The sequence below is a fragment of the Phyllobates terribilis genome, unplaced genomic scaffold (genome assembly GCF_046119375.1).
Source record: "Phyllobates terribilis strain yellow unplaced genomic scaffold, ASM4611937v1 Scaffold_6__1_contigs__length_29720123, whole genome shotgun sequence".
Taxonomy (NCBI): domain Eukaryota; kingdom Metazoa; phylum Chordata; class Amphibia; order Anura; family Dendrobatidae; genus Phyllobates; species Phyllobates terribilis.
Window position 1 is genome coordinate 3,765,670 of NW_027362766.1, and position 27,657 is coordinate 3,793,326.

A 27,657-nucleotide genomic window follows, 5' to 3' on the forward strand; every position below is an offset into this window, starting at 1 on the left:
TCCTAGAGAGAAGAGAGGAGGCAGAGACAGTCCTAGTGAGAAGAGAGGAGGCAGAGACAGTCCTAGTGAGAAGAGAGGAGGCAGAGACAGTCCTAGTGAGAAGAGAGGAGGCAGAGACAGTCCTAGAGAGAAGAGAGGAGGCAGAGACAGTCCTAGTGAGAAGAGAGGAGGCAGAGACAGTCCCAGTGAGAAGAGATAAGGCAGAGACAGTCCTAGTTAGGAGAGATAAGGCAGAGACAGTCCTAGTGAGAAGAGATAAGGCAGAGACAGTCCTAGTGAGAAGAGAGGAGGCAGAGACAGTCCTAGTGAGAAGAGAGGAGGCAGAGACAGTCCTAGAGAGAAGAGAGAAGGCAGAGACAGTCCTAGTGAGAAGAGAGGAGGCAGAGACAGTCCCAGTGAGAAGAGATAAGGCAGAGACAGTCCTAGTGAGGAGAGATAAGGCAGAGACAGTCCTAGTGAGAAGAGATAAGGCAGAGACAGTCCTAGTGAGAAGACATAAGGCAGAGACAGTCCCAGTGAGAAGAGAGGAGGCAGAGACAGTCCTAGTGAGAAGACATAAGGTAAAGACAGTCCTAGTGAGAAGAGAGGAGGCAGAGACTGTCCTAGTGAGAAGAGATAAGGCAGAGACAGTCCTAGTGAGAAGAGAGGAGGCAGAGACAGTCCTAGTGAGAAGAGAGGAGGCAGAGACAGTCCCAGTGAGAAGAGATAAGGCAGAGACAGTCCTAGTGAGAAGACATAAGGCAGAGACAGTCCTAGTGAGAAGACATAAGGCAGAGACAGTGCCAGTGAGAAGAGATAAGGCAGAGACAGTCCTAGTGAGAAGAGAGGAGGCAGAGACAGTCCTAGTGAGGAGAGATAAGGCAGAGACAGTCCTAGTGAGGAGAGATAAGGCAGAGACAGTCCTAGTGAGAAGAGAGGAGGCAGAGACAGTCCTAGTGAGGAGAGATAAGGCAGAGACAGTCCCAGTGAGAAGAGAGGAGGCAGAGACAGTCCTAGTGGGGAGAGATAAGGCAGAGACAGTCCCAGTGAGAAGAGATAAGGCAGAGACAGTCCTAGTGAGAAGAGAGGAGGCAGAGACAGTCCTAGTGAGAAGAGAGGAGGCAGAGACAGTCCTAGTGAGAAGACATAAGGCAGAGACAGTCCTAGTGAGAAGAGATAAGGCAGAGACAGTCCTAGTGAGGAGAGATAAGGCAGAGACAGTCCTAGTGAGAAGAGAGGAGGCAGAGACAGTCCTAGTGAGGAGAGATAACGCAGAGACAGTCCCAGTGAGAAGAGAGGAGGCAGAGACAGTCCTAGTGAGGAGAGATAAGGCAGAGACAGTCCCAGTGAGAAGAGATAAGGCAGAGACAGTCCTAGTGAGAAGACATAAGGCAGAGACAGTCCTAGTGAGAAGAGATAAGGCAGAGACAGTCCTAGTGAGAAGAGATAAGGCAGAGACAGTCCTAGTGAGAAGAGAGGAGGCAGAGACAGTCCTAGTGAGAAGAGAGGAGGCAGAGACAGTCCTAGAGAGAAGAGAGAAGGCAGAGACAGTCCTAGTGAGAAGAGATAAGGCAGAGACAGTCCTAGTGAGAAGAGAGGAGTCAGAGACAGTCCTAGTGAGAAGACATAAGGCAGAGACAGTCCTAGTGAGAAGAGATAAGGCAGAGACAGTCCTAGTGAGAAGAGAGGAGGCAGAGACAGTCCTAGTGAGAAGACATAAGGCAGAGACAGTCCTAGTGAGAAGAGATAAGGCAGAGACAGTCCTAGTGAGAAGAGAGAGGGCAGAGACAGTCCTAGTGAGAAGAGATAAGGCAGAGACAGTCCTAGTGAGAAGAGAGGAGGCAGAGACAGTCCTAGTGAGAAGAGATAAGGCAGAGACAGTCCTAGTGAGAGGAAAGATAGAGAAGAGGCAGTTATAATCAGGGGACATTTGGCAGAGACAGTCGTAGAGAGAAGAGGTAAAGCAGAGACAGTCAGTGCAGATAGAGATAATGAAGAGGAGGTGATTTTGAGGAGCCATCGGGATTGTGTGTACGGACCCCCATTCCCCATATTCGGCCCATGTAAAGAAGCCGATGTTTGTTTGTTGGGTGATCGGATCGTGCATGGTGGCAAAACAATCCAGCTTCTCGGCAGCACATTAGCGGTGTAAGCAGGTGATGTGCTGTCGATAACATGATGCTGTGACCATGGCGTTAGTGAGCGTCCTGCTGCCATCAGTAATTCATTGGCCGGTGTGAACTGACCACCACTTATATATAGTTGGCTGGCAGTAGTCATAGGTGTATGATGGCAGTGATGATGGCGGTGTAGAGTCAGCAGACAGTGTGTGGCCGGGACCAAGTCACTCCTCCATCAGTAAATGTCTCCGATCTCCAGAGCTGCAGTGTTCTCCTAGGATGGTGTGACCATGTTGGCCATCATAGAGACTCATCCCCTTATGAAGGCAAAGTGCGGAGGAGCTAGGCGGATGCTGATGGCGACCATACACATCAGTCTATGGTGGATCACAACAAATCATTAGCTGACATGCCGCCATCACCGGCAAAGAAGTCGGTAAGTTTAAAAAGTCTGGTTAATAGACGCCAGTCTGTGAGCGATTTTCCTGCGAAGATTCTTCAAATATTCCTGCAAAGATCATTAGTCCTCGGCCCGATAACATTGAACATGTCGGGCCGATATGGACTCTTTCGGTGGTTGTTCTGCACCCCTAGAGGCAGCTGGAGCATCTCAACTCCAGGTATGATGGTCGGTGAGTGTTCGACTACCAGTACATATTCGATAACCATCCCATTGACCGCTGCATTACCAGCAGTCTCATATGTGGGTGTGACGATACAGCTTATAATCTTAAACAGCCAGACGTTTAGATTTGTTAATCCAAGAGAAATACACTACCAAGTGGAGACCCCTAGGCAGATCTAATATCACCCTGTCTACCCTATATCGCTCCACACCTATCGCCGAGCAGGAACCTAAGACATGGATGACCCTAGAGCTTGGCCCTACATAGGGATGGGATGGGGTGAGCACTAGTCAAACCTAACTACAAACTAAAGACAACAATGTAAACAAACAAAGGGGGATACACTTAGCTTGAGCAGACACCAGAGAGATAACGCCAACTGTTCTTCAAAAGTACAAGAGAAGACGCTAGACAACTGCTAGTGCTCCAAGCCTGCACAGAGGTACATAGAACTATCACCGACACCTCTCTGGAGAAACTGAGAGTTTTTAACTACCAAGCAAGGGTGTGTCAATCAGCAGCAGAAGGTGGAGGTAGCTGCTGGGTCCTAAAGAAAGAAGGATATAACTATACTACAGAGATAAGTGAATCAAGAAGGCGTCAGCAATGACAAGCGCAGTGACCTTCTGCAGCTGACTCCAGAGAGACTGTCTGTCACACCTGATACACCCCATGACAGTAGACCACACGTTACTTTTGTCTCCTGGCATCAAGTGTGATCAGTGTGTAGATCACACGATACTTGTGTGTCCTGGCATCGTGTGTGATGAGTGTGTAGATCATATGTTACTTTTGTCTCCTGGCATCATGGGAGATGAGTGCGTAGATCACATGATACTTGTGTGTCCTGGGATCATGTGTGATGAGTGTGTAGACCACACGATACTTGTGTGTGCTGGGATCATGTGAGATGAGTGTGTAGATCACACAATACTTGTTTGTCCGGGGATCATGTGAGATGAGTGTGTAGATCACACGATACCTGTGTGTCCTGGGATCATGTGTGATGAGTGTGTAGATCACACGATACCTGTGTGTGCTGGGATCATGTGAGATGAGTGTGTAGATTACACGATACCTGTGTGTGCTGGGATCATGTGAGATGAGTGTGTAGACCACACGATACTTGTGTGTCCTGGGATCATGTGAGATGAGTGTGTAGATCACACGATATGTGTGTGTCCTGGGATCATGTGAGATGAGTGTGTAGACCACACGATACCTGGGTGTCCTGGGATGATATGAGATGAGTGTGTAGATCACACGATACCTGTGTGTCCTGGGATCATGTGAGATGAGTGTGTAGACCACACGATACTTGTGCGTCCTGGGATCATGTGTGATGAGTGTGTAGACCACACGATACTTGTGTGTCCTGGGATCATGTGAGATGAGTGTGTAGATCACACGATACCTGGTTGTGCTGGGATCATGTGAGATGAATGTGTAGATCACACGATACCTGTGTGTCCGGGGATCATGTGAGATGAGTGTGTAGATCACACGATACCTGTGTGTGCTGGCATCATGTGAGATGAGTGTGTAGATCACACGATACCTGTGTGTGCTGGCATCATGTGAGATGAGTGTGTAGATCACATGATACCTGTGTGTGCTGGGATCATGTGAGATGAGTGTGTAGATCACACGATACCTGGTTGTGCTGGGATCATGTGAGATGAATGTGTAGATCACACGATACCTGTGTGTCCGGGGATCATGTGAGATGAGTGTGTAGATCACACGATACCTGTGTGTGCTGGCATCATGTGAGATGAGTGTGTAGATCACACGATACCTGTGTGTGCTGGGATCATGTGAGATGAGTGTGTAGATCACATGATACCTGTGTGTGCTGGGATCATGTGAGATGAGTGTGTAGATCACACGATACCTGTGTGTGCTGGCATCATGTGAGATGAGTGTGTAGATCACACGATACCTGTGTGTCCTGGGATCATGTGAGATGAGTGTGCAGACCACATGATACTTGTGTGTCCTGGGATCATGTGAGATGAGTGTGTAGACCACACGATATGTGTGTGTGCTGGGATCATGTGAGATGAGTGTGTAGACCACACGATACCTGTGTGTGCTGGGATCATGTGAGATGAGTGTGTAGATCACACGATACCTGTGTGTGCTGGCATCATGTGAGATGAGTGTGTAGATCACACGATACCTGTGTGTCCTGGGATCATGTGAGATGAGTGTGCAGACCACATGATACTTGTGTGTCCTGGGATCATGTGAGATGAGTGTGTAGACCACACGATATGTGTGTGTGCTGGGATCATGTGAGATGAGTGTGTAGACCACACGATACCTGTGTGTGCTGGGATCATGTGAGATGAGTGTGCAGATCACACGATACCTGTGTGTGCTGGGATCATGTGAGATGAGTGTGTAGATCACACGATACCTGTGTGTGCTGGGATCATGTGAGATGAGTGTGTAGATCACACGATACCTGTGTGTGCTGGGATCATGTGAGATGAGTGTGTAGATCACACGATACCTGTGTGTTCTGGCATCATGTGAGATGCGTGTGTAGATCACACGATACCTGTGTGTCCTGGGATCATGTGAGATGAGTGTGCAGACCACATGATACTTGTGTGTCCTGGGATCATGTGAGATGAGTGTGTAGACCACACGATATGTGTGTGTGCTGGGATCATGTGAGATGAGTGTGTAGATCACACGATACCTGTGTGTGCTGGGATCATGTGAGGTGAGTGTGTAGATCACACGATACCTGTGTGTCCTGGGATCATGTGAGATGAGTGTGTAGACCACACGATACCTGTGTGTCCTGGGATCATGTGAGATGAGTGTGTAGACCACACGATATGTGTGTGTGCTGGGATCATGTGAGATGAGTGTGTAGACCACACGATACTTGTGTGTCCTGGGATCCTGTGAGATGAGTGTGTAGACCACACGATGCCTGTGTGTGCTGGGATCATGTGAGATGAGTGTGTAGATCATACGATACTTGTGTGTCCTGGGATCATGTGAGATGAGTGTGTAGATCACACGATACCTGTGTGTGCTGGGATCATGTGAGATGATTGTGTAGATCACACGATACTTGTGTGTCCTGGGATCATGTGAGATGAGTGTGTAGATCACACGATACCTGTGTGTCCTGGGATCATGTGAGATGAGTGTGTAGACCACACGATACTTGTGTGTCCTGGGATCATGTGAGATGAGTGTGTAGACCACACGATATGTGTGTGCTGGGATCATGTGAGATGAGTGTGTAGGTCACACGATACCTGTGTGTGCTGGGATCATGTGAGATGAGTGTGTAGATCACACGATATGTGTGTGTGCTGGGATCATGTGAGATGAGTGTGTAGGTCACACGATACCTGTGTGTGCTGGGATCATGTGAGATGAGTGTGTAGATCACACGATATGTGTGTGTGCTGGGATCATGTGAGATGAGTGTGTAGGTCACACGATACTTGTGTGTCCTGGGATCATGTGAGATGAGTGTGTAGATCACACGATACTTGTGTGTCCTGGGATCATGTGAGATGAGTGTGTAGATCACACGATACCTGTGTGTGCTGGGATCATGTGAGATGAGTGTGTAGACCACACGATACTTGTGTGTCCTGGGATCATGTGAGATGAGTGTGTAGACCACACGATACTTGTGTGTCTTGGGATCATGTGAGATGAGTGTGTAGATCACACGATACCTGTGTGTCCTGGGATCATGTGAGATGAGTGTGTACACCACACGATACCTGTGTGTCCTGGAATCATGTGAGATGAGTGTGCAGATCACACGATACCTGTGTGTCCTGGGATCATGTGAGATGAGTGTGTAGACCACACGATACCTGTGTGTGCTGGGATCATGTGAGATGAGTGTGTAGACCACACGATACCTGTGTGTGTTGGGATCATGTGAGATGAGTGTGTAGACCACACGATACCTGTGTGTGCTGGGATCATGTGAGATGAGTGTGTAGATCACACGATATGTGTGTGTGCTGGGATAATGTGAGATGAGTGTGTAGATCACACGATACCTGTGTGTGCTGGGATCATGTGAGATGAGTGTGTAGACCACACGATACTTGTGTGTCCTGGGATCATGTGAGAAGAGTGTGTAGATCACATGATACCTGTGTGTCCTGGGATCATGTGTGATGAGTGTGTAGACCACATGATACCTGTGTGTGCTGGGATCATGTGAGATGAGTGTGTAGATCACACGATATGTGTGTGTGCTGGGATAATGTGAGATGAGTGTGTAGATCACACGATACCTGTGTGTGCGGGGATCATGTGAGATGAGTGTGTAGACCACACGATACTTGTGTGTCCTGGGATCATGTGAGATGAGTGTGTAGATCACATGATACCTGTGTGTCCTGGGATCATGTGAGATGAGTGTGTAGATCACACGATATGTGTGTGTGCTGGGATCATGTGAGATGAGTGTGTAGACCACACGATACCTGTGTGTCCTGGGATCATGTGAGATGAGTGTGTAGACCACACGATACTTGTGTGTCCTGGGATCATGTGAGATGAGTGTGTAGACCACACGATGTGTGTGCTGGGATCATGTGAGATGAGTGTGTAGACCACACGATAAGTGTGTGTGCTGGGATCATGTGAGATGAGTGTGTAGACCACACGATATGTGTGTGTGCTGGGATCATGTGAGATGAGTGTGTAGACCACACGATATGTGTGTGTGCTGGGATCATGTGAGATGAGTGTGCAGATCACACGATACATGACCATATGAACAATGAGACGATAATATGTAAGAGAATTATGCTTGTATTCCTTACCCACAAGCTGCACTGAACGTGTGGCAGCCACCAGTTACTAACCTGAAATCACTGTATGGGTGGATGATCCAGAAGCCCGCAGACTTCACCCGTTGCTGTTCGATCTCCACGGCCTTGTGACTACCAAACATGCGCAGAGAAAACTTGTTGATGGCTGGCTGCAGGAGGGCCCCAAACTGGCGCTGCATGAAGGTGCCTGGGTCTTCCATCTCGATCTGATCTTGAGCCTCCGACTTGGGGAGCGTAGAACTCACTCCAAGAGCAGAGGACTGACTTAGGCCAGAGCCTGGAGATAGGCTCTGACCAAATGTTGGAGTCTGATTTAGTCCAGAAGATGTCTGACTCAATCCTGTCACCGAAGGTCGGTTTGGTCCAGAAGCTGGGGACTGTCCAGGAACAGAGGGCTGACCGGACATGGGGACCTGAACAGTTCCTGAGATGTGAGACTGTTTGGACCCCGTGGCAGAAGCTTGCTTTATTGTAGAGACAGAGGTTTGATTGGGTTCCTGGTTTGGGGTATGGACACATGACTGATTGGATTCAATAGGGGAAGGCTGGTTCTGTAAAGTTATAGTAGATTGCTGAAGTGTGGAGGCCGGAGATGGACTACAAGCAGGGACTGCAGGCAGAGAAGAAAAGGAAACTGGAGACTGACTCGAAGAAGGGACTGGAGGCTGGGTGGAAGTGGGAACCAATGGCTGGGTGGAAGAGGGGACCAATGGCTGGGTGGAAGCAGGGACCAATGGCTGGGTGGAACAGGGGACCAATGGCTGGGTGGAAGCAGGGACCAATGGCTGGGTGGAACCGGGGACCAATGGCTGGGTGGAAGCAGGGACCAATGGCTGGGTGGAAGTGGGAACAAATGGCTGGGTGGAAGAGGGGACTAATGGCTGGGTGGAAGCGGGGACCAATGGCTGGGTGCAAGCAGGGACCAATGGCTGGGTGGAAGAGGGGACTAATGGCTGGGTGGAAGAGGAGACTAATGGCTGGGTGGAAGCAGGGACCAATGGCTGGGTGGAACCGGGGACCAATGGCTGGGTGGAAGCGGGGTCCGGAGGCTGCGTGGAAGCGGGCTGGTAGGGCTCAGAAATAGAATGACATGTACCTGTGTTAAGTAGTTGGTTAGATCCTGGTAATAAAGGAAGAGTGGTTGCAGGTTTGGGATGCTGGACTAACCCCGAGGTTACAGGCTGATTGGATCTTAATGTAGGTGTTTGGTTGATTCCTACAGATGGGTTGTTGGGACCTGTAATATAACTGGATCTCGAGGTTCCAGTCTGTCTAGTTACCTGCAGAGATGCCGCCCCAGGCATTTGCACTGGTCCTGTGGCAGGAGGCTGTGAGCAGAGTCCAGGGCATGAAGGCGGAGTGGTTCCTTGGGCGAGAGATTCTGTGGGTCTTAAGTCTGAAGGCTGCTCGGATCCAAGGAGATCAGAACTGGATACCACTTTAGGATCAGAAACAGGGCTATGATCAATTTCTGGAAAAGATTGCACGGCTTTGAGGGTAAATGGCAGGGTAGGTCCTGTAACAATACATGGCAGAGGAGCAGCTATCACAGGTCCCAAGGCAAGGGAGGGTACAGGACCAGGGGCACAAAAGGGAACAAGGTTAGGGGAATGTCCAGGACCAGGGGTAGGAGAGTGTGCTGAGGCAGGGGAGAGGCCTGTGCCTGGGGCACGAGAAGTATCTGGGGTAGAGGAGGGCGCAAAATCAGACGAGGGCACAGAGGATATGGCAGGGGACAGCTGTGGTGTTTCTGAAGTAGGAACACTCGGGGTAACACACTTGGTAGATTCCCTTGATTGCTCATTAGATCTTGGATTGGTAGTTGAGTTTGGCCGAGAAGCAGAACTTTGTCCGTGTCCATAAGGAAGGATGACGCTGGTAGCCGGAGCACTCTGATACTGCCCTTTAGTGGTATATGACAATGATGGTCCAGAAGCATGTGGTTTGGGGCTGAATCCAGCGGTAGGACTGTGGTGGCTGGCACCAGGCATGTGGACCTTCTGGCTGGCTCCAGCGGGGGGCTGTTCTGTTCCAGGTGCAGGTGGATATGTAGAGGGTCCTGAACCCTGCACGCCCGTCAGAATGGCAGCCTCTTTTCTGGCCATGCTTGCCTCTCCATCCACCATCACACAGCTGGCTGGTGAGTATTGCCCATTATGAGGCTCCATGCTGCTCAGGAAGACATTCCTTGCCAGGTCCCCATGTTTCGATCACTGGGAGAGCTTCGGCCTGTCTTCTCGCACAGCCTGGCTCTGCCCTCCACGCTGAGGAGCACCAAATAAGCTCATTATCTCCTTGACATCCAGCACGGGAGCCCAGGGAAGCCAGCACACACCCAGGTGAGGAGACGGGAGGGAGCAGGAGATGGATACAAGGTAAGTAAGAGAAGAAGGTCTATGAAAGGAAGGAGGGAGGGAGGCAGTGATGACAGGGAGGAAGGGAGGAGAGAGGGATAACGGAGGCAGTGATGCTGCGAGTCAGAAGGATGCTGCGGCTCCAAGGATGACAAGCAGGAGCACAATGCACACAAGGAAGGAGATGGAGGAAAGCAGATCAGCAGGGAAAGAAGTCACAGAGGACAACGTGAGGATCCTCTCAGGGGGAGTCATGGATCCAGGCTTCAGGGGACGCTCCAGACACATCGCCCCAATCATACTGATCTCCTGCTGTGCTGAGGTGGAGGTGTGTGAGCCGAAGAGGACACTGCACCACTGCGCCATCCGGTGTCCAATGCCGGGAACAACAGGAGTAGGGCCTCAAGAACGAAAACCTCCCATCGGGAGATATCGGGATATAATAATAGATCCCACGTGTCCTGAGATATCGGGATATAATGATAAATCCTCAGAGTCCTGAGATACCGGGATATAATGATAAATCCTCAGTGTCCTGAGATACCGGGATATAATGATAAATCCTCAGTGTCCTGAGATACCGGGATATAATGATAAATCCTCAGTGTCCTGAGATATCGGGATATAATGATAAATCATCAGTCTCCTGAGATATCGGGATATAATGATAAATCCTCAGTGTCCAGAGATATCGGGATATAATGATAAATCCTCAGTGTCCTGAGATATCGGGATATAATGATAAATCCTCAGTGTCCTGAGATATCGGGATATAATGATAAATCCTCAGTGTCCAGAGATATCGGGATATAATGATAAATCCTCAGTGTCCTGAGATATCGGGATATAATGATAAATCCTCAGTGTCCTGAGATATCGGGATATAATGATAAATCCTCAGTGTCCAGAGATATCGGGATATAATGAAAAATCCTCAGTGTCCTGAGATATTGAGATATAATGATAAATCCTCAGTGTCCTGAGATATCGGGATATAATGATAAATCCTCAGTGTCCTGAGATATCGGGATATAATGATAAATCCTCAGTGTCCTGAGATATCGGGATATAATGATAAATCATCAGTGTCCTGAGATATCGGGATATAATGATAAATCCTCAGTGTCCTGAGATATCGGGATAAAATGATAAATCCTCAGTGTCCTGAGATATCGGGATATAATGATAAATCATCAGTGTCCTGAGATATCAGGATATAATGATAAATCCTCAGTGTCCGGAGATATCAGGATATAATGATAAATCCTCAGTGTCCTGAGATATTGGAATATAATGATAAATCCTCAGTTCCTGAGATATCGGGATATAATGATAAATCCTCAGTGTCCTGAGATATCGGGATATAATGATAAATCCCCTGTATCCTGAGATATCGGGATATAATGATAAATCCTCAGTGTCCTGAGATATCGGGATATAATGATAAATCCTTAGTGTCCTGAGATATCGGAAAATAATAATAAATCCTCAGTGTCCTGAGATATCGGGATATAATGATAAATCCCCAGTGTCCTGAGATATCGGGATATAATGATAAATCCCCTGTATCCTGAGATATCGGGATATAATGATAAATCCTCAGTGTCCTGAGATATCGGGATATAATGATAAATCCTTAGTGTCCTGAGATATCGGAAAATAATAATAAATCCTCAGTGTCCAGAGATATCGGGATATAATGATAAATCCTCAGTGTCCTGAGATATTGAGATATAATGATAAATCCTCAGTGTCCTGAGATATCGGGATATAATGATAAATCCTCAGTGTCCTGAGATATCGGGATATAATGATAAATCCTCAGTGTCCGGAGATATCAGGATATAATGATAAATCATCAGTGTCCTGAGATATCGGGATATAATGATAAATCCTCAGTGTCCTGAGATATCGGGATAAAATGATAAATCCTCAGTGTCCTGAGATATCGGGATATAATGATAAATCATCAGTGTCCTGAGATATCAGGATATAATGATAAATCCTCAGTGTCCGGAGATATCAGGATATAATGATAAATCCTCAGTGTCCTGAGATATCGGAATATAATGATAAATCCTCAGTGTCCTGAGATATCGGGATATAATGATAAATCCTCAGTGTCCTGAGATATCGGGATATAATGATAAATCCCCTGTATCCTGAGATATCGGGATATAATGATAAATCCTCAGTGTCCTGAGATATCGGAATATAATGATAAATCCTTAGTGTCCTGAGATATCGGAAAATAATAATAAATCCTCAGTGTCCTGAGATATCGCGATATAATGATAAATCCCCAGTGTCCTGAGATATCGGGATATAATGATAAATCCCCTGTATCCTGAGATATCGGGATATAATGATAAATCCTCAGTGTCCTGAGATATCGGGATATAATGATAAATCCTTAGTGTCCTGAGATATCGGAAAATAATAATAAATCCTCAGTGTCCTGAGATATCGGGATATAATGATAAATCCCCAGTGTCCTGAGATATCGGGATATAATGATAAATCCCCTGTATCCTGAGATATCGGGATATAATGATAAATCCTCAGTGTCCTGAGATATGGGGATATAATGATAAATCCTCAGTGTCCTGAGATATGGGGATATAATGATAAATCCTCAGTGTCCTGAGATATCGGGATATAATGATAAATCCCCAGTGTACTAAGATATCGGGATATAATGATAAATCTTCAGTGTCCTGAGATATCGGGATATAATGATAAATCATCAGTGTCCTGAGATATCGGGATATAATGATAAATCCTCAGTGTCCTGAGATATCGGGATATAATGATAAATCCCCAGTGTCCTGAGATATCGGGATATAATGATAAATCCTCAGTCTCCTGAGATATCGGGATATAATGATAAATCATCAGTGTCCTGAGATATCAGGATAAAATGATAAATCCTCAGTGTCCTGAGATATCGGGATATAATGATAAATCCTTAGAGTCCTGAGATATCGGAATATAATGATAAATCCTCAGTGTCCTGAGATATCGGGATATAATGATAAATCCCCTGTATCCTGAGATATCGGGATATAATGATAAATCCTCAGTGTCTGGAGATATCAGGATATAATGATAAATCCTCAGTGTCCTGAGATATCGGGATATAATGATAAATCCCCCGTGTCCTGAGATATCGAAATATAATGATAAATCATCAGTGTCCTGAGATATCAGGATATAATCATAAATCCTCAGTGTCCGGAGATATCGCGATATAATGATAAATCCTCAGTGTCCTGAGATATCAGGATATAATGATAAATCCTCAGTGTCCTGAGATATCGGGATAATGATAAATCCTCAGTGTCCTGAGATATCGGGATATAATGATAAATCCTCAGTGTCTTGAGATATCGGGATATAATGATAAATCATCAGTGTCCTGAGATATCAGGATATAATCATAAATCCTCAGTGTCCGGAGATATCGGGATATAATGATAAATCCTCAGTGTCCTGAGATATCAGGATATAATGATAAATCCTCAGTGTCCTGAGATATCGGGATAATGATAAATCCTCAGTGTCCTGAGATATCGGGATATAATGATAAATCATCAGTGTCCTGAGATATTGGGATATAATGATAAATCATCAGTGTCCTGAGATATCGGGATATAATGATAAATCATCAGTGTCCTGAGATATCGGGATAATGATAAATCCTCAGTGTCCTGAGATATCAGGATATAATGATAAATCCTCAGTGTCCTGAGATATCGGGATAATGATAAATCCTCAGTGTCCTGAGATATCGGAATATAATGATAAATCATCAGCATCCTGAGATATTGGGATATAATGATAAATCCCACGTGTCCTGAGATATCGGGATATAATGATAAATCCCACATGTCCGGAGATATCGGGATATAATGATAAATCCTCAGTGTACTGAGATATCGGGATATAATGATAAATCCCCAGTGTCCAGAGATATTGGGATATAATGATAAATCCCCAGTGTCCTGAGATATCGGGATATAATGATAAATCCTCAGTGTCCTGAGATATCGGGATATAATGATAAATCCCCGGTGTCCTGAGATAACGGGATATAATGATAAATCCCCGGTGTCCTGAGATATCGAGATATAATGATAAATCCTCAGTGTCCTGAGATATCGGGATATAATGATAAATCCTCAGTGTCCTGAGATATCGGGATATAATGATAAATCCCCGGTGTCCTGAGATATCGGGATATAATGATAAATCTTAAGTATCCTGAGATATCGGGATAATGATAAATCCTCAGTGACCTGAGATACCGGGATAAAATGATAAATCCTCAGTGTCCTGAGATATCGGGATAAAATGATAAATCCTCAGTGTCCTGAGATATCGGGATATAATGATAAATCCTTAGTGTCCTGAGATATCGGGATATACTGATAAATCCTCAATGTCCGGAGATATAGAGATATAATGATAAATTCTCAGTGTCCTGAGATATCGGGATATAATGATAAATCCTCAGTGTGCTGAGATATTGGGATATAATGATAAATCCTCAGTGTCCTGAGATATCGGGATATAATGATAAATCCTCAGTGTCCTGAGATATCGGGATATAATGATAAATCCTCAGTGTCCAGAGATATCGGGATATAATGATAAATCCTCAGTGTCCGGAGATATCGGGATATAATGATAAATCCTCAGTGTCCTGAGATACAGGATATAATGATAAATCCTCAGTGTCCGGAGATATCGGGATATAATGATAAATCCTCAGTGTCCTGAGATACAGGATATAATGATAAATCCTCAGTGTCCTGAGATATCGGGATATAATGATAAATCATCAGTGTCCTGAGATATCAGGATATAATGATAAATCCTCAGTGTCCTGAGATATCGGGATATAATGACAAATCATCAGTGTCCGGGAGATATCGGGATATAATGATAAATCATCAGTGTCCTGAGATATCGGGATATAATGATAAATCATCAGTGTCCGGAGATATCGGGATATAATGATAAATCCTCAGTGTCCTGAGATATCGGGATATAATGATAAATCATCAGTGTCCTGAGATATCGGGATATAATGATAAATCATCAGTGTCCTGAGATATTGGGATATAATGATAAATCCTCAGTGTCCTGAGATATCGGGATATAATGATAAATCCTCCGTGTCCTGAGATTTCGGGATATAATGATAAATCCCCAGTGTCCTGAGATATCGGGATATAATGATAAATCCTCCGTGTCCTGAGATATCGGGATATAACGATAAATCGTCAGTGTCCTGAGATATCGGGATAATGATAAATCCTCAGTGTCCTGAGATATCGGGATATAATGATAAATCCCCCGTGTCCTGAGATATCGAAATATAATGATAAATCCTCAGTGTCCGGAGATATCGGGATATAATGATAAATCCTCAGTGTCGTGAGATATCGGGATATAATGATAAATCCTCGGTGTCCTGAGATATCGGGATATATTGATAAATCCTCCGTGTCCTGAGGTATCGGGATATAATGATAAATCCCCAGCGTCCTGAGATATCGGGATATAATGATAAATCCTCAGTGTCCTGAGATATCGGGATATAATGATAAATCATCAGTGTCCGGAGATATCGGGATATAATGATAAATCCTCAGTGTCCTGAGATATCGAAATATAATGATAAATTCTCAGTGTCCTGAGATATCGGGATATAATGATAAATCCTCAGTCTCCTGAGATATCGGGATATAATGATAAATCCTCAGTGTCCTGAGATATCGGGATATAATGATAAATCCTCAGTGTCCTGAGATATCGGGATAATGATAAATCCTCAGTGTCCTGAGATATCGGGATATAATGATAAATCCCCCGTGTCCTGAGATATCGAAATATAATGATAAATCCTCAGTGTCCGGAGATATCGGGATATAATGATAAATCCTTGGTGTCCTGAGATATCGGGATATAATGATAATTCCTCGGTGTCCTGAGGTATCGGGCTATAATGATAAATCTTCCGTGTCCTGAGATATCGGAATATAATGATAAATCCCCAGTGTCTTGAGATATCGGGATATAATGATAAATTCTCAGTGTCCTGAGATATCGGGATATAATGATAAATCCTCAGTGTACTGAGATATCGGGATATAATGATAAATCCTCAGTGTCCTGAGATATCGGGATATAATGATAAATCCTCAGTGTCCTGAGATATCGGGATAATGATAAATCCTCAGTCTCCTGAGATATCGGGATATAATGATAAATCCTCAGTGTCCTGAGATATCGGGATATAATGATAAATCCTCAGTGTCCTGAGATATTGGGATATAATGATAAATCCTCAGTGTCCTGAGATATCGGGATATAATGATAAATCCCCAGTGTCCTGAGATATCGGGATATAATAATAAATCCCCAGTGTCCTGAGATATCGGGATATAATGATAAATCATCAGTGTCCTAAGACATCGGGATATAATGATAAATCCCACGTGTCCGGAGATATCGGGATATAATGATAAATCCTCAGTGTCCTGAGATATCGGGATATAATGATAAATCCCCAGTGTCCAGAGATATCGGGATATAATGATAAATCCTCAGTGTCCGGAGATATCGGGATATAATGATAAATTCCCAGTGTCCTGAGATATCGGGATATAATGATAAATTCTCAGTGTCCTGAGATATCGGGATATAATGATAAATCTTCAGTGTCCTGAGATATCGGGATATAATGATAAATCCTCAGTGTCCTGAGATATCGGGATATAATGATAAATCCTCAGTCTCCTGAGATATCGGGATATAATGATAAATCCTCAGTGTCCTGAAATATCAGGATATAATGATAAATCATCAGTGTCCTGAGATATCGGGATATAATGATAAATCCTCAGTGTCCTGAGATATCGGGATATAATGATAAATCCTCAGTGTCCTGAGATATTGGGATATAATGATAAATCCTCAGTCTCCTGAGATATCGGGATATAATGATAAATCCTCAGTGTCCTGAGATATCGGAATATAATGATAAATCCTCAGTTTGCTGAGATATCGGGATATAATGATAAATCCTCAGTGTCCTGAGATATCGGGATATAATGATAAATCATCAGTGTCCTGAGATATCGGAATATAATGATAAATCCTCAGTGTCCGGAGATATCGGGATATAATGATAAATCCTCAGTGTCCGGAGATATCGGGATATAATGATAAATCCTCAGTGTCCGGAGATATCGGGATATAATGATAAATCCTCAGTGTCCGGAGATATCGGGATATAATGATAAATCCTCAGTGTTCTGAGATATCGGGATATAATGATAAATCCTCAGTGTGCTGAGATATTGGGATATAATGATAAATCCTCAGTGTCCTGAGATATCGGGATATAATGATAAATCCTCAGTGTCCTGAGATATCGGGATATAATGATAAATCCTCAGTGTCCAGAGATATCGGGATATAATGATAAATCCTCAGTGTCCGGAGATATCGGGATATAATGATAAATCCTCAGTGTCCTGAGATACAGGATATAATGATAAATCCTGTGTCCTGAGATATCGGGATATAATGATAAATCCTCAGTGTCCTGAGATATCGGGATATAATGATAAATCCCCAGTGTCCTGAGATATCGGGATATAATGATAAATCCTCAGTGTCCTGAGATATCGGGATATAATGATAAATTCCCAGTGTCCTGAGATATCGGGATATAATGATAAATCCTCAGTGTCCTGAGATATCGGGATATAATGATAAATCATCAGTGTCCTGAGATATCGGGATATAATGATAAATCCTCAGTGTCCTGAGATATCGGGATATAATGATAAATCCTCAGTGTCCTGAGATATCGGGATATAATGATAAATCCTCAGTGTCCTGAGATATCGGGATATAATGATAAATCCTCAGTGTCCTGAGATATCGGGATATAATGATAAATCCCCAGTGTCCTGAGATATCGGGATATAATGATAAATCATCAGTGTCCTGAGATATCGGGATATAATGATAAATCCTCAGTGTCCTGAGATATCGGGATATAATGATAAATCCCCAGTGTCCTGAGATATCGGGATATAATGATAAATCCTCAGTGTCCTGAGATATCGGGATATAATGATAAATCCCCAGTGTCCTGAGATATCGGGATATAATGATAAATCATCAGTGTCCTGAGATATCAGGATATAATGATAAATCCTCAGTGTCCTGAGATATCGGGATATATTGATAAATCATCAGTGTCCTGAGATATCGGGATATAATGATAAATTCCCAGTGTCCTGAGATATCGGGATATAATGATAAATCCTCAGTGTCCTGAGATATCGGGATATAATGATAAATCATCAGTGTCCTGAGATATCGGGATATGATAAATCCTCAGTGTCTTGAGATATCGGGATATAATGATAAATCCTCAGTGTCCTGAGATATCGGAATATAATGATAAATCCCACGTGTTCTGAGATATCGGGATATATTGATAAATCCTCAGTGTCCTGAGATATCGGGATATAATGATAAATCATCAGTGTCCTGAGATATCGGGATATAATGATAAATCCTCGGTGTCCTGAGATATCGGGATATAATGATAAATCATCAGTGTCCTGAGATATCGGGATATAATGATAAATTCCCAGTGTCCTGAGATATCGGGATATAATGATAAATCCTCAGTGTCCTGAGATATCGGGATATAATGATAAATCCTGTGTCCTGAGATATCGGGATATAATGATAAATCCTCAGTGTCCTGAGATATCGGGATATAATGATAAATCCCCAGTGTCCTGAGATACCGGGATATAATGATAAATCCTCAGTGTCCTGAGATATCGGGATATAATGATAAATCATCAGTTTCCTGAGATATTGGGATATAATGATAAATCCTCAGTGTCCTGAGATATCAGGATATAATGATAAATCCTCAGTGTCCTGAGATATCGGGATATAATGATAAATCCTCAGTGTCCTGAGATATCGGGATATAATGATAAATTCCCAGTGTCCTGAGATATCGGGATATAATGATAAATCCCCAGTGTCCTGAGATATCGGGATATAATGATAAATTCCCAGTGTCCTGAGATATCGGGATATAATGATAAATCCTGTGTCCTGAGATATCGGGATATAATGATAAATCCTCAGTGTCCTGAGATATCGGGATATAATGATAAATCCACAGTGTCCTGAGATATCGGGATATAATGATAAATCCTCAGTGTCCTGAGATATCGGGATATAATGATAAATCATCAGTTTCCTGAGATATTGGGATATAATGATAAATCCTCAGTGTCCTGAGATATCAGGATATAATGATAAATCCTCAGTGTCCTGAGATATCGGGATATAATGATAAATTCCCAGTGTCCTGAGATATCGGGATATAATGATAAATCCCCAGTGACGTGAGATATCGGGATATAATGATAAATTCCCAGTGTCCTGAGATATCGGGATATAATGATAAATCCTCAGTGTCCGGACATATCGGGATATAATGATAAATCCTCAGTGTCCCTAGATATCGGGATATAATGATAAATCCTCAATGTCCGGAGATATAGAGATATAATGATAAATTCTCAGTGTCCTGAGATATCGAGATATAATGATAAATCCTGAGTGTCCGGAGATATCGGGATATAATGATAAATCCTCAGTGTCCGGAGATATCGGGATAAAATGATAAATCCTCAGTGTCCTGAGATATCGGGATATAATGATAAATCCTCAGTGTCCTGAGATATCGGGATTTAATGATAAATCCTCAATGTCCGGAGATATAGAGATATAATGATAAATTCTCAGTGTCCTGAGATATCGAGATATAATGATAAATCCTCAGTGTCCGGAGATATCGGGAAATAATGATAAATCCTCAGTGTCCTGAGATATCGGGATATAATGATAAATCCTCAGTGTCCTGAGATATCGGGATATAATGATAAATCCTCAGTGTCCGGAGATATCGGGAAATAATGATAAATCCTCAGTGTCCTGAGATATAGGAATATAATGATAAATCCTCAGTGTCCTGAGATATTGGGATATAATGATAAATCCCCAGTGTCCTGAGATATCGGGATATAATGATAAATCCCCTGTATCCTGAGATATCGGGATATAATGATAAATCCTCAGTGTCCTGAGATATTGGAATAAAATGATAAATCCTCAGTGTCCTGAAATATCGGGATATAATGATAAATCCTCAGTGTCCTGAGATATCGGGATATAATGATAAATCCCCAGTGTACTGAGATATCGGGATAATGATAAATCCTTAGTCTCCTGAGATATCGGGATATAATGATAAATCATCAGTGTCCTGAGATATCAGGATAAAATGATAAATCCTCAGTCTCCTGAGATATCGGGATATAATGATAAATCATCAGTGTCCTGAGATATCAGGATAAAATGATAAATCCTCAGTGTCCTGAGATATCGGGATATAATGATAAATCCTCAGAGTCCTGAGATATCGGGATATAATGATAAATCCTCAGTGTCCTGAGATATCGGGATATAATGATAAATCCTCCGTGTCCTGAGATTTCGGGATATAATGATAAATCCCCAGTGTCCTGAGATATCGGGATATAATGATAAATCCTCCGTGTCCTGAGATATCGGGATATAACGATAAATCCTCAGTGTCCTGAGATATCGGGATAATGATAAATCCTCAGTTTCCTGAGATATCGGGATATAATGATAAATCCCCCGTGTCCTGAGATATCGAAATATACTGATAAATCCTCAGTGTCCGGAGATATCGGGATATAATGATAAATCCTCAGTGTCGTGAGATATCGGGATATAATGATAAATCCTCGGTGTCCTGAGATATCGGGATATATTGATAAATCCTCAGTGTCCTGAGGTATCGGGATATAATGATAAATCCCCAGCGTCCTGAGATATCGGGATATAATGATAAATCCTCAGTGTCCTGAGATATCGGGATATAATGATAAATCATCAGTGTCCGGAGATATCGGGATATAATGATAAATCCTCAGTGTCCTGAGATATCGGGATATAATGATAAATCCTCCGTGTCCTGAGATATCGGGATATAATGATAAATCCTCAGTGTCCTGAGATATCGGGATAATGATAAATCCTCAGTCTCCTGAGATATCGGGATATAATGATAAATCCTCAGTGTCCTGAGATATCGGGATATAATGATAAATCCTCAGTGTCCTGAGATATCGGGATACAATAATAAATCCTCAGTGTCCTGAGATATCGGGATATAATAATAAATCCTCAGTGTCCTGAGATATCGGGATATAATGATAAATCCTCAGTCTCCTGAGATATCGGGATATAAAGATAAATCCTCAATGTCCTGAGATATCGGGATATAAAGATAAATCCTCAGTGTCCTGAGATATCGGGATATAATGATAAATCATCAGTGTCCTGAGATATCGGGATAATGATAAATCCCCAGTGTCCTGAGATATTGGGATATAATGATAAATCATCAGTGTCCTGAGATATTGGGATATAATGATAAATCCTCAGTGTCCTGAGATATCGGGATATAATGATAAATCCTCCGTGTCCTGAGATATCGGGATAATGATAAATCCCCAGTGTCCTGAGATATCGGGATATAATGATAAATCCTCAGTGTCTGGAGATATCAGGATATAATGATAAATCCTCAGTGTCCTGAGATATCGGGATATAATGATAAATCCCTAGTGTCCTGAGATATCGAAATATAATGATAAATTCTCAGTGTCCTGAGATATCGGGATATAATGATAAATCCTCAGTGTCCTGAGATATCGGGATATAATGATAAATCCTCAGTGTCCTGAGATATCGGGATATAATGATAAATTCTCAGTGTCCTGAGATATCGGGATATCATGATAAATCCCTAGTGTCCTGAGATATCGAAACATAATGATAAATCCCCAGTGTCCTGAGATATCGGGATATAATGATAAATCCTCAGTGTCCTGAGATATCGGGATATAATGATAAATCCTCGGTGTCCTGAGATATCGGGATATAACGATAAATCCTCAGTGTCCTGAGATATCGGGATAATGACAAATGCTCAGTGTCCTGAGATATCGGGATATAATGATAAATCCCCCGTGTCCTGGGATATCGAAATATAATGATAAATCCTCAGTGTCCGGAGATATCGGGATATAATGATAAATCCTTGGTGTCCTGAGATATCGGGATATAATGATAAATCCTCGGTGTCCTGAGGTATCGGGCTATAATGATAAATCTTCCGTGTCCTGAGATATCGGAATATAATGATAAATCCCCAGTGTCTTGAGATATCGGGATATAATGATAAATCCTCAGTGTCCTGAGATATCGGGATATAATGATAAATCCTCAGTGTACTGAGATATCGGCATATAATGATAAATCCTCAGTGTCCTGAGATATCGGGATATAATGATAAATCCTCAGTGTCCTGAGATATCGGGATAATGATAAATCCTCAGTCTCCTGAGATATCGGGATATAATGATAAATCATCAGTGTCCTGAGATATCGGGATATAATGATAAATCCTCAGTGTCCTGAGATATAGGGATATAATGATAAATCCTCAGTGTCCTGAGATATCGGGATATAATGATAAATCCCCAGTGTCCTGAGATATCGGGATATAATGATAAATCCCCAGTGTCCTGAGATATCGGGATATAATGATAAATCATCAGTGTCCTAAGACATCGGGATATAATGATAAATCCCACGTGTCCGGAGATATCGGGATATAATGATAAATCCTCAGTGTCCTGAAATATCGGGATATAATGATAAATCCCCAGTGTCCAGAGATATCGGAATATAATGATAAATCCTCAGTGTCCGGAGATATCGGGATATAATGATAAATTCCCAGTGTCCTGAGATATCGGGATATAATGATAAATTCTCAGTGTCCTGAGATATCGAGATATAATGATAAATCTTCAGTGTCCTGAGATATCGGGATATAATGATAAATCCTCAGTGTCCTGAGATATCGGGATATAATGATAAATCCTCAGTCTCCTGAGATATCGGGATATAATGATAAATCCTCAGTATCCTGAGATATCAGGATATAATGATAAATCATCAGTGTCCTGAGATATCGGGATAAAATGATAAATCCTCAGTGTCCTGAGATATCGGGATATAATGATAAATCCTCAGTGTCCTGAGATATCGGGATATAATGATAAATCTTCAGTGTCCTGAGATATCGGGATATAATGATAAATCCCCAGTGTCCTGAGATATTGAGATATAATGATAAATCCTCAGTCTCCTGAGATATCGGGATATAATGATAAATCCTCAGTGTCCTGAGATATCGGGATATAATGATAAATCCTCAGTTTGCTGAGATATCGGGATATAATGATAAATCCTCAGTGTCCTGAGATATCGGGATATAATGATAAATCCTCAGTGTCCTGAGATATCGGAATATAATGATAAATCCTCAGTGTCCGGAGATATCGGGATATAATGATAAATCCTCAGTGTCCGGAGATATCGGGATATAATGATAAATCCTCAGTGTCCGGAGATATCGGGATATAATGATAAATCCTCAGTGTACGGAGATATCGGGCTATAATGATAAATCCTCAGTGTCCTGAGATATCGGCATATAATGATAAATGCTCAGTGTGCTGAGATATTGGGATATAATGATAAATCCTCAGTGTCCTGAGATATCGGGATATAATGATAAATCCTCAGTGTCCTGAGATATCGGGATATAATGATAAATCCTCAGTGTCCAGAGATATCGGGATATAATGATAAATCCTCAGTGTCCTGAGATACAGGATATAATGATAAATCCTCAGTGTCCGGAGATATCGGGATATAATGATAAATCCTCAGTGTCCTGAGATACAGGATATAATGATAAATCCTCAGTGTCCTGAGATATCGGGATATAATGATAAATCATCAGTGTCCTGAGATATCAGGATATAATGATAAATCCTCAGTGTCCTGAGATATCGGGATATAATGATAAATCATCAGTGTCCGGGAGATATCGGGATATAATGATAAATCATCAGTGTCCTGAGATATCGGGATATAATGATAAATCATCAGTGTCCGGAGATATCGGGATATAATGTTAAATCCTCAGTGTCCTGAGATATCGGGATATAATGATAAATCATCAGTGTCCTGAGATATCGGGATATAATGATAAATCATCAGTGTCCGGAGATATCGGGATATAATGATAAATCCTCAGTGTCCGGAGATATCGGGATATAATGATAAATCCTCAGTGTCCTGAGATATCGGGATATAATGATAAATCCTCAGTGTCCTGAGATATCGGGATATAATGATAAATCATCAGTGTCCTGAGATATTGGGATATAATGATAAATCCTCAGTGTCCTGAGATATCGGGATATAATGATAAATCCTCCGTGTCCTGAGATTTCGGGATATAATGATAAATCCCCAGTGTCCTGAGATATCGGGATATAATGATAAATCCTCCGTGTCCTGAGATATCGGGATATAACGATAAATCGTCAGTGTCCTGAGATATCGGGATAATGGTAAATCCTCAGTGTCCTGAGATATCGGGATATAATGATAAATCCCCCGTGTCCTGAGATATCGAAATATAATGATAAATCCTCAGTGTCCGGAGATATCGGGATATAATGATAAATCCTCAGTGTCGTGAGATATCGGGATATAATGATAAATCCTCGGTGTCCTGAGATATCGGGATATATTGATAAATCCTCCGTGTCCTGAGGTATCGGGATATAATGATAAATCCCCAGCGTCCTGAGATATCGGGATATAATGATAAATCCTCAGTGTCCTGAGATATCGGGATATAATGATAAATCATCAGTGTCCGGAGATATCGGGATATAATGATAAATCCTCAGTGTCCTGAGATATCGAAATATAATGATAAATTCTCAGTGTCCTGAGATATCGGGATATAATGATAAATCCTCAGTCTCCTGAGATATCGGGATATAATGATAAATCCTCAGTGTCCTGAGATATCGGGATATAATGATAAATCCTCAGTGTCCTGAGATATCGGGATATAATGATAAATCCCTAGTGTCCTGAGATATCGAAATATAATGATAAATCCCCAGTGTCCTGAGATATCGGGATATAATGATAAATCCTCAGTGTCCTGAGATATCGGGATATAATGATAAATCCTCGGTGTCCTGAGATATCGGGATATAACGATAAATCCTCAGTGTCCTGAGATATCGGGATAATGATAAATCCTCAGTGTCCTGAGATATCGGGATATAATGATAAATCCCCCGTGTCCTGAGATATCGAAATATAATGATAAATCCTCAGTGTCTGGAGATATCGGGATATAATGATAAATCCTTGGTGTCCTGAGATATCGGGATATAATGATAAATCTTCCGTGTCCTGAGATATCGGAATATAATGATAAATCCCCAGTGTCTTGAGATATCGGGATATAATGATAAATCCTCAGTGTCCTGAGATATCGGGATATAATGATAAATCCTCAGTGTACTGAGATATCGGGATATAATGATAAATCCTCAGTGTCCTGAGTTATCGGGATATAATGATAAATCCTCAGTGTCCTGAGATATCGGGATAATGATAAATCCTCAGTCTCCTGAGATATCGGGATATAATGATAAATCCTCAGTGTCCTGAGATATCGGGATATAATGATAAATCCTCAGTGTCCTGAGATATTGGGATATAATGATAAATCCTCAGTGTCCTGAGATATCGGGATATAATGATAAATCCCCAGTGTCCTGAGATATCGGGATATAATGATAAATCCCCAGTGTCCTGAGATATCGGGATATAATGATAAATCCCCAGTGTCCTGAGATATCGGGATATAATGATAAATCATCAGTGTCCTAAGACATCGGGATATAATGATAAATCCTCAGTGTCCTGAAATATCAGGATATAATGATAAATCCTCAGTGTCCTGAGATATCGGGATATAATGATAAATCATCAGTGTCCGGGAGATATCGGGATATAATGATAAATCATCAGTGTCCTGAGATATCGGGATATAATGATAAATCATCAGTGTCCGGAGATATCGGGATATAATGATAAATCCTCAGTGTCCTGAGATATCGGGATATAATGATAAATCATCAGTGTCCTGAGATATCGGGATATAATGATAAATCATCAGTGTCCTGAGATATTGGGATATAATGATAAATCCTCAGTGTCCTGAGATATCGGGATATAATGATAAATCCTCCGTGTCCTGAGATTTCGGGATATAATGATAAATCCCCAGTGTCCTGAGATATCGGGATATAATGATAAATCCTCCGTGTCCTGAGATATCGGGATATAACGATAAATCGTCAGTGTCCTGAGATATCGGGATAATGATAAATCCTCAGTGTCCTGAGATATCGGGATATAATGATAAATCCCCCGTGTCCTGAGATATCGAAATATAATGATAAATCCTCAGTGTCCGGAGATATCGGGATATAATGATAAATCCTCAGTGTCGTGAGATATCGGGATATAATGATAAATCCTCGGTGTCCTGAGATATCGGGATATATTGATAAATCCTCCGTGTCCTGAGGTATCGGGATATAATGATAAATCCCCAGCGTCCTGAGATATCGGGATATAATGATAAATCCTCAGTGTCCTGAGATATCGGGATATAATGATAAATCATCAGTGTCCGGAGATATCGGGATATAATGATAAATCCTCAGTGTCCTGAGATATCGAAATATAATGATAAATTCTCAGTGTCCTGAGATATCGGGATATAATGATAAATCCTCAGTCTCCTGAGATATCGGGATATAATGATAAATCCTCAGTGTCCTGAGATATCGGGATATAATGATAAATCCTCAGTGTCCTGAGATATCGGGATAATGATAAATCCTCAGTGTCCTGAGATATCGGGATATAATGATAAATCCCCCGTGTCCTGAGATATCGAAATATAATGATAAATCCTCAGTGTCCGGAGATATCGGGATATAATGATAAATCCTTGGTGTCCTGAGATATCGGGATATAATGATAATTCCTCGGTGTCCTGAGGTATCGGGCTATAATGATAAATCTTCCGTGTCCTGAGATATCGGAATATAATGATAAATCCCCAGTGTCTTGAGATATCGGGATATAATGATAAATTCTCAGTGTCCTGAGATATCGGGATATAATGATAAATCCTCAGTGTACTGAGATATCGGGATATAATGATAAATCCTCAGTGTCCTGAGATATCGGGATATAATGATAAATCCTCAGTGTCCTGAGATATCGGGATAATGATAAATCCTCAGTCTCCTGAGATATCGGGATATAATGATAAATCCTCAGTGTCCTGAGATATCGGGATATAATGATAAATCCTCAGTGTCCTGAGATATTGGGATATAATGATAAATCCTCAGTGTCCTGAGATATCGGGATATAATGATAAATCCCCAGTGTCCTGAGATATCGGGATATAATAATAAATCCCCAGTGTCCTGAGATATCGGGATATAATGATAAATCATCAGTGTCCTAAGACATCGGGATATAATGATAAATCCCACGTGTCCGGAGATATCGGGATATAATGATAAATCCTCAGTGTCCTGAGATATCGGGATATAAT

The 27,657-nt window shown here is 42.3% G+C and overlaps 1 protein-coding gene and 1 long non-coding RNA gene across 4 annotated transcripts in view; one reads left to right on the plus strand and one right to left on the minus strand.

The window, feature by feature from the left end:
* The window catches only part of HCN3 (hyperpolarization activated cyclic nucleotide gated potassium channel 3), a 155,042-nt gene extending 144,777 nt beyond the window's left edge, over window positions 1-10,265 (minus strand). The window contains exons 1-2 of one of the 2 annotated variants that reach the window (XM_073637286.1): window positions 8,657-10,265; window positions 7,594-8,170 (exon numbers count right to left, since the gene is read on the minus strand). In XM_073637286.1, the coding sequence (XP_073493387.1) occupies window positions 7,594-8,170; window positions 8,657-9,728 (1,649 nt within the window). In that variant the 5' untranslated portion in view covers window positions 9,729-10,265. Of the gene's footprint in view, window positions 1-7,593 lie in introns of both variants that reach the window. The other variant, XM_073637285.1, reaches the window with a different exon arrangement.
* Window positions 9,751-27,657, plus strand: part of LOC141152702 (uncharacterized) — a 64,933-nt gene continuing 47,026 nt past the window's right edge. The window contains exon 1 of one of the 2 annotated variants that reach the window (XR_012247138.1): window positions 9,751-9,935. This is a non-coding gene — a long non-coding RNA (uncharacterized lncRNA). The remainder of the gene's footprint in view (window positions 9,936-27,657) is intronic. The other variant, XR_012247137.1, reaches the window with a different exon arrangement.